Source organism: Hordeum vulgare, chromosome 3H (assembly GCF_904849725.1).
Source record: "Hordeum vulgare subsp. vulgare chromosome 3H, MorexV3_pseudomolecules_assembly, whole genome shotgun sequence".
Classification (NCBI taxonomy): domain Eukaryota; kingdom Viridiplantae; phylum Streptophyta; class Magnoliopsida; order Poales; family Poaceae; genus Hordeum; species Hordeum vulgare.
Genome location: NC_058520.1, coordinates 581,592,726 through 581,606,352, shown reverse-complemented (window position 1 = coordinate 581,606,352; position 13,627 = coordinate 581,592,726). Strand labels below are relative to the sequence as shown.

The 13,627-nt window shown below is 44.8% G+C and overlaps 1 protein-coding gene across 1 annotated transcript; it reads right to left on the bottom strand.

Moving 5' to 3' along the window:
- Nucleotides 1–481: 481 nt before the first annotated feature.
- On the bottom strand, nucleotides 482–3,614 carry LOC123440748 (L-type lectin-domain containing receptor kinase IX.1-like). The gene is made up of 4 exons (XM_045117297.1): nucleotides 3,363–3,614; nucleotides 1,843–2,396; nucleotides 1,210–1,605; nucleotides 482–1,130 (listed from the first exon to the last, which is right to left on the bottom strand). The coding sequence occupies exons 1-4, from the start codon at nucleotides 3,612–3,614 to the stop codon at nucleotides 482–484; spliced, it is 1,851 nt and encodes a 616-aa protein (XP_044973232.1).
- Nucleotides 3,615–13,627: the final 10,013 nt, after the last annotated feature.

Here is a 13,627-nt window from a genome sequence, read left to right as displayed (position 1 = left end):
AGCAGAATGGTTGCATTGTTTACAAGCATACGAAATTATAGCCGTCTCCGGGCCAAATCTAGCCCAATATTAAGGGAGAAATCAAGCAAGGGCAAGAGCAAGAGCAAGAAGGGTGGTGCGAAAGGGGTGATGCAGGTAGTTTCATGCATGATGCAACTTTCTAGACTGCAAGTGTTTGTTGTTTTCATATCCAGGTGTTTTTCTTAACTTGCAGCCCATCGATGGTGCTTCATTTGTGATGCTGAGACTCAGCTGTTGGGGGTTGCAACAGTGTTGTGTTGGGTGTGTTGGTCGGCCGGCCTTTCTAGTCTTGTGGCCCCATAGTTCAGGAATTGTTCGCATGTATGCTCTTCATTGTGAAGGTTTTCGTCCCACAACTCTTTTCTTCTTAGCTAATGGATTAGGCAACTTGCTTGCATCTCGTCCAGGCTAGAACTAGTGTGCCGGCCCGTTGCAATCGAGCCCATACACCACAGTACCATTATATTGGCTGCTGAGCGGTGCCGGTGCCGGTGCCGGTGCTGGAGCTGTGGCCCGTATCGGAGTCTGGCATGGGAAGAGGGCCGGCCGGATGGCCAACCGGCGGCAACCTCTCCGGGAGCGGCGCCTCCAACCGCAGCACGTTGACGGCCTGCCTTACAGACGGCCTTAGGTTCCGGTCATGGCACGTGCACCAGAGGCCGACGACCAGCACACGCTCCACCTCCTGGCGGTCGAAGTTCCCAGCGAGCCGCATGTCGACGGCATCAAGGATCCTCCCTTGGCCGTACAGCTCCGACACCCGCTGTGGCAGGTGGATCAGCGCGCCGTCCGGCCGAGCCGCGGCGGGCCTCCGTCCGCATGCGATCTCTAGCAGCACGACGCCGAAGCTGTAGACGTCCGACTCGGTGCTGGATCGCCCGCTGATGGTGCACTCCGGGTCCATGTAACCCAGCGTGCCGGCGAGCTCGGTGGTGTGAGACCCTTTGTCGTGGTCGACGAGCCTGGCGAGCCCGAAGTCGCCGAGCTTGGCGTTGAATGACGCGTCCAGCATCACGTTGCTCGTCTTGATATCCCTGTGCAGCACGCACTGCTCCCATTCCTCATGCAGGTATAGAAGCGCAGAGCCAATCCCCAGCACGATCTTATGTCTGAAGTAACCATTAGATCTAGAGATGAGATGAAGCAACCATGCATCAGAATAGTTTAAGTTATACTGCTGATTCGGACCTGACTGGCCACCATAGCACATTGCCCGCATGGTGAAGGTGAACGTCGAGGCTGCTGTTGGGCATCAGCTCATAAACCAGGAGGAGCTGCTCGCCGGCGTGGCACCAGCCAACAATCTGCACGAGATTGCGATGCCGAAGCCGGCTTATGACCCTGATCTCAGAGGCGTACTCCTTCCTCCCCTGCTTGGAGCCCTTGGACACTCTCTTGATAGCCACCTCTGTTCTCAAGTCCTTCAAGAACCCTCTGTACACTGAGCCGAACCCGCCTTCCCCAAGCTTTTTGTCGTCTGAGAAGTTGCCGGTGGCAGCTGCCAGCTCTCTGTAGCGGAATTGCCTAGGTCCCGTCCCTTTCATGAACTCGTTTTCCATGGCCTTGTCGTCTTCTTTGCAAACCCTGGTGCAGCTGCAGCTGCAGCTGCACGGGTTCTTTCTGTCTAGGCGGCGCGAGCGCGGCCGCGAATAGAGCCGCACTGAGATGATAATGCAGATCAACAGTAGGACGGAACCGGTGACGGCGGCGCACACCGCCCAGACGAGGCATCGTTTCCGGCGAGGCATAGGCAAGTTGGCTCCTGATCAACGCAACAAAAGGAAAGGAAAATTGATGAGATTCGGCAACACTGTTAATTACAGCGGCTGTAAAGGTGGATGATGGATCACTGTTCCTCTGGAAGGACCTGCAGACTGGATGTTGATCGGGTCGGGTGCATAGGTGATGTCGCAGCCGTACCTCCTGTAGTTCGCGACTGTGGCGTTTTGAAACCGACTCATGCTCACTTGCACGATGATATTAAGGCAGTTGGTGCACTCGGTCGCCGACAAGTCTCGGGAGCACTGCACCATGCCGTACATCACCTGGGACTCGCCGTGCTCGTCGACGTACGTCTGGCTCCGTGTGGCGAACCGTCGTGGAGACCCGGCAGCCTCCGCCATGAGCTGGGTTACCAGCTTCCACCTCGTCTTGTTCGTGGCATCGGCGTAGCTCTCACCGCCTATGTAGTCGTACCCACCACGGAACAAGTCGCCGTGGCCGGAAAAGTAATCGTCTGAGTAGCGTTGGTAGCAGCAGTCGTACATGATGGCGGCCTGCCGGCTGTACGGGCACCCTTTGGTCATCACGTACGACGGCGCCACCTGCAAGCAGAGCTGGCACTTTGTCCGCTCACAGTCAGCGTAGCACATCACCTGGCGGACAAATTCACGGTTTTGATCATTTTTACTAACTTTAGTCTCATCTGATCCCATTTGTAAAAAAATCGGATTTGATCCTTTTTTCTAGCGCCCCTCGTTTGGCGGTAGGCATATACACACCCTACTGTCACATGCAACGGCGGTAGGGCTGCAACCAAAGCTCGAGGCTTGTGATCTGATCAAAATTGACTCGTTTTTTGGCTCGACTCGAGATTGACCAAAAAGAAATAAGTTGAGTTTGAACACTTGATGTAGCTTGACCAGAAACGAGCCAATCTTGAGTCAATATTGGCTCGCTCAATTTTAGGTCAATAGTTCGACAGAGTAGCATTATGTGAAATGATCATGCCATATGATAAATGAAAATAGGATAAGTTGTTACTATATATGATGTCCACGATTTTTCTTCATTTTATTTACCAGCAAACATGAAAAGTTAATAAAGTAAGAAGATTTAGGCCTAAATATGGCACGTGGTCGACTATGTGTCAAATATCATGTTATGTCAGGCAAAAGTTCCTAGCATATTCACCTTCGCTTTCTTGTTTTTTTTCAAAGATTTATAATTTTTACCATCTCATTTAGCTTGAAACTAGATCGAGATCGACTCGAGATCGTTACAAGCTGAGCATGAGTCATGTTCTACAACTTGATCTTGAGCTTCACTCAGATTAAGCTCGGTCGAATTTTAATATGAGTTGAGCTGACCCAACTCCAACTCGCTTCAGCTCGACTCGTTTGCAGCCCTAAATAGCGGTAGGGGTCAGGTTAATAGGATGGTTCCTTCGCATCAATGGAGTCAAACGGTCTTACTGCCACTGTCTCAGACGGTAGGATGTGTATGCCTACCGTTACAGGAGGGTGGCGGTAGGAAAAAGGGTCAGATCCAAAAAATTTCGCAAACGGGATCAAATCTGTCGAAACTATGTAAAAAGCATCAAAACAGTGAAATCTCCTCACCTGGCCATATACCCTGTCAGGGTATTTGCCTTGACTGGCCTCGAAGAAGCCACCATTCCCAATTGCGCCGTCACGAAGGTCGTGGAGGAGTTGGTCGAGGTTGATCTCATACTGGCTGCCGTCGGTGTAGTTGTTCTCTGTTGAGCAGACGGACGCTGCATCAAACGGTGTGTAGCCAGCAGCAGCAGACACAGCACCAAGCACGGCCATGGCCAGGAGCAGCAGGACAGGGTGAAGGCGGTAAGGAGCCATGGCTGGCCGCCCAGACTGTGTTTCTAACTTGTCATCGCACTGGAATTTGGTGGAGTCAGCACTGGTGCTTTTCAGATGAAAGTCATTTTACTTATACTCTCAGAGGGACCATGTGAACTACAACACCGGCAAAACATGTAAGTAAATATAAAGCTCCAAGATTTTAGAACGGGCCGTACGTAGGAGGACACTCCAATGCGCGGTTAGCTTCCTTTTTTTCTGATGATAATGCGTGCAGCTATTCAGGAGACGGATGCAGCAATGCTGGTTTGTTTTGCTACTGAAAAAGTTAGGCACACTCTTTCTGAGGATGAAGTCAGAGGCAATGTATGAGCCATGTCATGTTAGATGTAAGCTATGACATGTACGCAATTTGGCCCTGTTTTTCTTTTTCTTGAAACAAGATTTAGCTCTACTGACATGGAGTTCTGGTTGCAGAAAGAAGGATGCTATTAGAATATTTGTACAGATTTGCTAAGTCGCGTCTAGATGAGATATATTTATCTCACACCTATGTCTCCCACACTTGGATTTCCTCGTCATTTCCGATATCTCTAAATGGATTATGCTTGAATCTTCTAGAACATTGTTTTTAAATATCCTCATCATGTATAATACCCCAAGTTAGTGTAGATGCTTTTTGCAAAAAAAAAAAAGATCTCTACTATTAAAGGAGGATGTGCCGTCGTGGACTCGTGGTGATGGTTCGACCTCATCTAGCGATCCCACCTCACGACCGATAGCCCTCCCACTTCCCCGCACGAAACCTGCCGTACCCACCGCTACCCACGTTTTCTGCTAAGAAAATAAAACAGAAAAAAATAACACCCGAGGAACATACACCCCACCCCACGCCGCCATCTCCCCCTCCCCCTGCTCTCGAACTTGTTTTTCTCCTCGCTCCCAGAAAATTCACCGCCGCCGCCGCTACCCTCCTCATGATCGCAGGGGCCGCGTTCCCGGTCGTGGATGATATCGCCCGCCCCGCATTCTCCTCTGCGGGTTGTCCCTATACCCCAGGAACATACACCCCACGCCCCACGGTTTGAGTATTATTTTTTCATCAACCCTCTTTGCGCGTTCGGCTGCATATCCAACGGCGGCGCCACCGATCCGATCAAGGCATGATGCAGGACGATGGCGGAAGGGATCCGGTATGCGGGGGATGGCGGGGAAACGACGAACGCCGACGCAAGGCGGATCAGTTCGGGATCCATCGTTGTGGCGCGTAGTAGAGGCTCACGGAGGCGGCGGCGATCCGATTGGAGCATGATGCAGGACGATGGCGGAAGGGATCCAAGAGGCGGGGGACAGCCGGGAAGCGGCGAACACCGGCGCGGGACGGGTCGGGATCCATCGCTGCGGCGCGTAGTGGGGGCACGCGGTGGCGGCACTCCATGGCCATGGCGGCTCGGTCTCCGGGAAGAAGAGACGAGTTGGACGGAGAGAAGAGAAGGGAGAGTACGAACGACGCGGCTATTTGCTGGTTCGATGGCGGCTCTGGTAGCCGGATCCAGGTTTGATTCCATTTTTCTCCTTTCGGATACACAATGGGGGTTGCCCAGCGGTCACTCTCCCTACCGCTGCTCTCCTCCCCCTAGCTGCACCTTCCTGCACTCATGGAGATGTCTTCCCCCTCGCATACGTCATCTCCGTGGAGGCCAGTGTCATGATTTCTTCCCCTGGACATGCTTGACCTCCTCCTCACTCACGATGCCCATGTTTAGTTACGTCAAGGCTGTGTTGCATAGGATGGTCGGCTGCAGGTTTATGTTCAGTATAGAACATTAGTTTTGATGTAAATCTTGCTGATTCATTCATATGCGCTTTCCAGTGTACTTGCCAACTAGGGATTATCTATGTATGGTTGCAAATTTATAGAATTTTATCACTGCTCTGTAATTTTTTCCCATCATTTGCCATGTCATGTAGCTTTCATAGCTTTCTGGGTATAAATTACATGCAGCTAGCAGTAAATTATTTCTTAAGATTAATCTGTCAATGTTGTGTATACATCGTTGGCATTACTTGAAGCCCAGTTTTTTGGCTGACTTCGGGCAGAAAGACTGGTCTAAAATCCAAAACTGATTGGTGGACTGAGAGCAATCCGTCGCGACACAATCTTGGATGAAGTTATTCTTTGATCAAGTTACGATAATATAAATTATAGATAGCTAATCTGAGCTATTCATGGTTGGGTTTTCCATAGGTTTCTATCAGTTATTATTTCTCCTCTCAGTTATGTTGAGGTGAATGCAGCTCCTGGTCATACTTTATCTATATAGGCGGATGGAGCAGATTTTGAATACAATGTACTTGAAGATGGTTTCTCTATATGAATATCTGATTAACATTCTCTTCAAGAACAAAGGTAAATTGTTTGTATGTCATTAACCCTTTCATGCAAAGATTCAGAATCATAAAACATATTATTTAGGTATAAATTGTTTGCTTGTATGGATTGCTTAAATTCAGCTACTATTATTATCCTCCTTTGCCATATTTTACATTCTTATATAATTGTATATGTGAGCCGGTAAAGAAAACATACCAAGATCTACCAGTCACTCATACAGATGCTTCGGTATTTGAGAACTACTGGACCAAGAATTTAGATCAATTTTGTTTAGATAGATTGGTCATTTGATGAGTGACTTGGAAGTCTTTTAGGATTTTGTTGTATGTTCACTTATGCTCTTCTAGACAATGTACACGAATTGGAAGAAAATTATATCATCCATGGCAAGGAAACCAGCGCATATATCATGTTGATTCCATGGTATTTTTATAACTGCATTTGGGTGGACCTCTAACTTATCTCTACTATTGAAGGAGGATCGACCACCGCCATCAAATCCCTACCCGCCGGCCTCCCCACCACCACCATCCACGGCGAATGAGATGGCCGACGCAGGAGATCCGTCTGCATCACCCTCTCCTCCAAGACGGCGGCCTGCAGGGACGGAGTGGGGACATCATGTACACCCGGCGTGGAGGACGGCCAGATCGAGCACATGGCCACCTCTTCCTTGTCGCCTCTCCATTGTCGTGGATTGAAGGAAGCAGCAGCGATGGTTGTTCCAAATGTCTGCGTGGTCGGCATGCCATGGTTGTCCCAGATGCGGTGATGTCTGATTTTTAGTAGCGCTCACCTATTGTGTTTTCGATCGGGTTAGTAATTGAACCATTGACAAACCAGTCAACTGCTTGTTCATTGGATCCTACAATGGCACACATTATGAATGACTTACCTCGCTTTGTACCGAAGGTTTGGTCTGAACTACTTTCCATCCTGATCTCCTCTGCAACATGTCGCTCCATGCGTTGGTAGCTAAAAGGTATCGAGTGTGAGTGTGACATATAATCTCCCTCCCAACTCATTTGTGTTCATTATCTTTGAGTGTGCCGTTGTGCATATTTTATTTGCTATTGTGTAGAGTATTTTTTTACAGAATGTGCTATTGTGGATTCTGCAGAAATATTTGTGTTATTTTGCAGATCCATGCTATCAGGGACTGTGCATCTTTTTCTTAAATGATGTAATTTAATTTTTAAAACAAGATCATGTGTAAAGCTGTTTTCCCATGAAAATGCAACGCTAGCGGTGGATTCGAACACCGACAACCATCTGAGTGTCCATGGTTGTGGACGTGGATGCTTGTGGTGAGAGATGCAGAGCACAAGCATATCGCTTGCCTTTTATTGAATTGTCCATGGTGACAGCTGTGGTATTGTCGTCCTTGCTAGATCTACGCGTCAGTGGTGTTGTCAATCGTAGTGATGTATCGATGCTAATTGTTTGTAGATGGGGAGAATATATAGATGTAAAATAGCCTTTATTTTGTTCTTCTTATCTAGCTCAGGAGAAGTTAAATCTCACTTGTTTCACTTATGGGTTCATATTTTCATTATGCAAAGCGGCTTGAAAATAGACTATCTTTGCTCTTTCCATGAGACTTTAGGCCAAGTTTTTTTATTTACCGCCAATTCTTTTGTCCTCTTGTCCTTGAGATAAAATCTTATATGCTCTGTTGGGCATCTTTAAACTACAGGTTGTTTCAGCTAACGGGTATCACCGAGGTCCCTACTACTAGCTATGCAATTCCATGATGGTCACATACGAAGTGTTATAGAGTGAAATATCAAACACTTTGAGGAGCAGCGTTTTCCATAGTTTGTGCAAGCTCTTCATCTTCTTCTTCATTAGATACCCTAAAGGTAATTTCTGAATGGTACGCTTTTGTGTGTTGATCAATGAGCAGAGTTGATGGTTAGAATTTGGGATGCTTCTGAAGCTTCAAGAACAAAATTTTCATTTGCTCACTTAATACAGAATAGAAGCTAATGTCTCCATAAATATGTTTTCACTCTATCTTGACAGTACGAATGGTATGGATAATATTGCAACTTCTTTTACAGGACATGGAGTACACTTCCATACTTCCATTTGGATAGTGTTTCTCTCATATGCCCTCTATTTGCACCATTATGAGTAATATTTTGTTTCTAGAGTTACTGTCATTCTGGGCTCATTTTTACATAAAATATTCCTCATTTTGACAAAATTATGTTTTGAACTGAATTTCTTTAATTTGTAAATCTCAGATCAAAGCTATTACTGTGCATGCGATAAAGAAGTATTTTGTGACTGCTCCCGGGCACTGGGTGCTTCTATGACATTTTAACTTATGTTCATGCCTCTCACGTGTCACTCGCATAGGCTACATTCAGCAGTTCCCATGTGTGTACCTGCATACATGTGTATGTAATGCTAATTTTTTTTATCAGGTTGCGAGAGGCTTCAGGATATACATATGTGTCTTTCCACCTGGGTGCATGGTATCATCCTTGGAACATGAACTACTGAACTTTGTATTTAATGGATGAGGCAGAGCCTTTGCCTTCATTTCAAAAAAAAAACTACTGAACTTTGGCAAAATTTGGCATGTGAAGACTAAGGTTCGTACTCCAATTGTCAGGAATATGTTTCAGATGGTCACACATGTCTGTTCTTGATATATATTTACTAATGAACTTTTTTTTGTCCGTAGTCAGATATTTCAATGTTTGAGGGGCATCCTGGACCCAACATTGTTATACTGTTCTCTGAAAATAGTTACTTCCTGCCATTATATATGTGTCCCATAAAACAATGCGTAGGACAATGTTGGATGCCTTCGTTATTATGATATTTTTACCATTCCCTAAATTGCCGTTGTTGATGGTGTCTAGCTTTGGGATCTACAGAAATTGAGAAATTTTAGGACTTTATCACCATATATTATGCGCATACATACTGTATACATGCCCGGTAATGTTAACATTCATTATTCAAGGGAACACATCTATTTTGACTATGCAGGCTCGAGTGTAGTGTTAACCATTGGAGTGAGAGGATAGTATAAGGGCCATGGATCGGGAGCTTGGCCAGATGGGTCATGACTCAGCTATGGCGTGTACAAAAGATGGCATGGCAATGTGGTGCTAGCTTAGAATTACCCTGTGCTTGATTTGAGGGATTCATTTAATAAAGGTTTGTAGGGATTTATTGTGATCATGACTGCATTGTGTATATCATAGCAAACAACTTATGAGATTTCTGAACTGTCATAAGGTTTGATCTAATTGGTTGTTGTTGTTGTGTTGAACTGTCCATTTTATTTAACCCCTGTCAATTCTTGTGGCATACAAGAAAAGGGGCCGCACAACCTAAGCTTGAAGACAAACATGTGATTTGAAATGGATTGAATGCCTTGAACATGGTAATGGAGGTCGAACATCTATTAATTGCAACTTGATATGCAGGAGATTGGATATGTATATGAAGTCTGTTTTATCAGGTATACATCAAAATGAAAAATCTAAGACTATTAAAAAAATAATAAAACAAGAAGAAAATATTTGAAGGATTAAATTACTGCTCGCACACATTCATGTTCTCACTTAAAATTGTTATAGGGAGTCATTTAGAATCATTGGTATTAGTGCACATACCATTCGATACAAGTGTCAAATTGATGAAATGATATTGAAGCATTAATAAAATAGCCAACTAAATCATTTCAATTCTATTTGTCGATCTAACGAGCGACCATCATTTGGGTAGCCAAGCTTTTCAGACATTAAAAACATTCTTATAACTTGAAAACAGCGATTGATGCACCATTTTATTGTTGTTTAACAATTGTTGGTACAAGTGAAAAGTTGTTACCTTGTAGATCCAAATCAAAACTAATGGGAAAGACCATAAAAATGACTAAGAGAAGGCCGCATATAGATTAGCCCAAAATCCCCTGGAGCTTATATTGTGGAGCTGACCACGAGAACATATAAAGGAAGAAGGAAATAATATGCATGAATGAAAGGGAGAACGCATGGAATATGCTCTAATAGATTGTTTTGGTTATATTTTTGTGATGTTTCATAGCTTTGCACGTGTATCTCTGTCTTTATAGTTCCATGACAATGTTGAGCATTTATGTGGGGGCCAATATCCTTCAACTTGCATGAGTTTGATCAAGAGCATGCCGGTATAAATTTTTATTGACTCGTTCATATTCAGCTGAAATTAAAGTATGAGTCGCATGCATTTTGTTTTAGTGATACACTGTATAGGACACAAAAGTATAACATGATTTTTTATGTGATGAGCGCTTTCAGCGGAGGGGGTGCTAGGGTGGTAGAAGCCCCTTGCTCTATTGGTTGACGACAACGAGGGACAAGGGATTTATTACAATGGTGATGAGACAAATCATAAGGTTGGGTCGGAGTCGGCGGCAAAATCACAAGGTTTATTGTCCCGTGGCAAAGCACGGGCACTCAACTAGTATTTCTAGAATCTTATAACTATGCTTTGCTTATTTCTCAACCAAAAAAGGTGTTTGCGGTTATAAAAAACACAGAGGAAGTAAACAAGCTAGTTAAACAAAACGGAGTGGGAGAAGCAAAGGAAGATGCATACATGATTAATTTAGGACTTTTACGAGTTGATTCAACATGGCCGTTCTTGATTGGGCTGAGTTGGGGAAGTGGACACTAGTAGAAAACAGGGCTATCATTCGGCCCTGGCCAACCCATTAGTCCCGGTTCTTCAAGAACCGGGACCAATGGGGGGTATGAGACCAGGTTCGTGAGCCTAGGGGGCCGGCCGGCGCCTCATGGGCATTGGTCCCGGTTCGTGTGGAACCATTTGTCCCGGTTCGAGCCACGAACCGGGACCAATGGTCCTCGCTGCTGGCCCACAACCTTTAGTCCCGGTTCATGCCACGAACCGGGACAAATAACTTGCCTACGTATATACCCACCGCCGCGGCAGAGCACTCCACAGTGCTCTGTTTTTGTCGAGCCGGCGAGGGAAGGGCATTTGGGTGCTCTAGTTCACCTCCTATACACATGAGGTGTTTGATGAAATGCTCGAGCCACACTAGTTAAGCTTTCTCCTCTCGAAACTCGACCTCCGAGCTCCATTTTCAATGAGACTTGTCTAGATTTAGCGGTCCGTCACGCCCAGTCCCAGCCCCGTCTTCACCGCCGTGGATCGCCCGCGCCGATCTCGTCGCCGGCACCACCGTGGTGAGCCTCTTGTTCTTATCTTCTTTCTGAAAGAAAAAAATTCTGACTTCAGAAAGATACTTGTCTAATTTTCTTACTTTTATTATTCCTTGTTATTATATAGTGCGATGGTTTTGGTATCTGCCCCCGTCGGCCCTCGTCCTGTCTATGATTCAGATGTGGTATATATTATCTTTTCATAACTATTTGGTTCATTTATTGTTTATGACAATTATGATGACCAACGTGACATATATTTTTAATCTAGGAGGTATGTGAACCGGAAATTCCAACCCACCTAGAAATGCTTCTCGAGAAGTTAACTTTGGTTGAAAAAGAAAACAAATACTTGAAGGAAAAATTGAAAACAATTGAGGATAAGAATATGGAAGTGGAGTTGCATGTTGCCGAGGTCATTGACGATCGCAAGATGAAGATCGATGCGATGCGGTTGAAGATGGATGCAATGCGCTTGAAGATGGATGAAATGTGCTTGAAGATTAGGAATATTAGAAAATATGCCATTGATAAAGAGGCTTGGTATCATTATGTTGTTGGGTCAATTGTTACCTTACTTGCGATTTTGATCGCGTTTGTTGTTGCATTTAAATGTTTTACATAGTTGTATGTTGTTTTATGAGTGAACTTTATGTATTCATTTTTCAATAATAACATTTGATCACTATTGTGCTTTGGTTTTAATGTGATGATGAACTTGTATTAATTTGGTCATTTCTCTATTCATTTTGTTCTGCAATGGTTTTTTGATATATACTTAATTTCATAATAGAGATGAACCGCCAATGGATGTACGATGACCGACGCACTTTGGAGTACATTACGAACCGGGACTAATGCCCGAGTCGAAAAGGGTTGTAAATTGATGATGTGGCTTTGAATGGTGCATTTTGAACATAGAAAAACTATGGAGTTCAAATACGTTCAAAAAAATGAAATCCCTTTGTAACATCGCAAAAACTCCGGGACTGCCGAAGAAGCTGCAATTTAGACACCCGAAAGTAAGTACTATAGTAGCATGTTCCACGCATCTCCTAGTGATTCAAGCGCTAGTTTCATCAATACCATTTAGCATGCTTGCTAACTATCAGTTTGATTGACCTCTATTTCTTGTAAAGTGGTTGTGGTAGGAACCAGGGAATGATTACTATGGATACTACATTTGCGAGTCCATCCGCCACGTGACCTGTGAGCGGGGCTACTCTGACAAACAATATGACGTGCGTAAATAATAATATTCACAATTTTACTTTATTACCATCATTTGTGTTCAGTTTCATTTATTCATATATATGTATTCACCCCCTTCTTCAAATTACATATATCGGATGCGGAATGAACTCCTACCAGCAGATCGTATGCGAGGAATTCAAGAGGAATTGGCGGCATTCTTTCTTAACCACGTGATCACTAAAGACGGAGAATACCATGTGAACCCTAACGAGTTGAATCTTAATTAGGAGATTATATTGTAAGAGATAATTATATTGTATATATGTAGCCAGTAGCGTCGGATAGATATACGAGAACTTGTTGTTCGACCAATCTCTCAGAGAAGGAGAGGTGGTCGATATCACTTCTCTTTGTATGCATATGTTCATGACGATCTTCTGTTTCCTTCATTTGCTTACTAGCTAGCGTGTCTAGTCCTCTCTATACGTATAGTATGCAGCGTCGACCGAGCACGGAGATAAGAGAGGACACTTCTCTCTATTCATTAGCTAGCTAACACAATATATGAAACACCTAAATTAACCCCCCAAAACCCCCTAACCCCCCCCCCCCCCTTCAAAAAAAACCATCACCTGAAATGCTGACGCGTGGATGCCTTTTGGTCCCGGTTGGTGTCACCAACCGGGACTAAAGGCCCCCCTGTCTGGGCTCGCCGCACCGGCCACATGGAGGCCCATCTGTCTCGGTTCGTGTAAGAACCGGGACTAAAGGCCAAGGGCACTAGTAACGACCTTTTAGTCCCGGTTCTGAAACCGGGACAGAAGGCCCTTACGAACCGGGACAAAAGGCCCTTTTTCTACTAGTGGGACCTCATGAATTCGGGAGGGGGAGCCCCATAATTTAGCATAGGTCTACCGTTTTGTGATTTTACAACCATGTAAACACCACATGATTTTGACCGGGAGACAAGTCTGGTTAGCAATCTCATACCTTGAATTTGATATAAGCAAACAAAAAAGACCAAATGATATTGACCATAAATATTCTGATCCACCGCGGAATGAAGCGAATATTTCATCGTAGGTCATCTCCTCTGGCTCTATGGCCAATTGGTCGGCTGCTGTGAATATGTTCTTCTCCTCTACATCAGTTATTTGTATCTTCAACTACCCCTTGATCCATGGATGTATCTAAGCTCTTTTTTTGGGTTTAATTTTCTCGACGAATCTATCGATAGAATTATAGGCACTATCTGAATCAAAGTTTAATTT

Coding starts and splice junctions, on each gene's coding strand:
- LOC123440748 (XM_045117297.1), bottom strand. CDS start 3,614: ATGGCTCCTTACCGCCTTCACCCTGTCCTGCTGCTCCTGGCCATGGCC. Junction 2,397..3,362: donor CTGACAGGGTATATGGCCAG/GTGAGGAGATTT, acceptor TTTGTCCGCCAG/GTGATGTGCTACGCTGACTG. Junction 1,131..1,209: donor GTGCTATGGTGGCCAGTCAG/GTCCGAATCAGC, acceptor TGGTTACTTCAG/ACATAAGATCGTGCTGGGGA.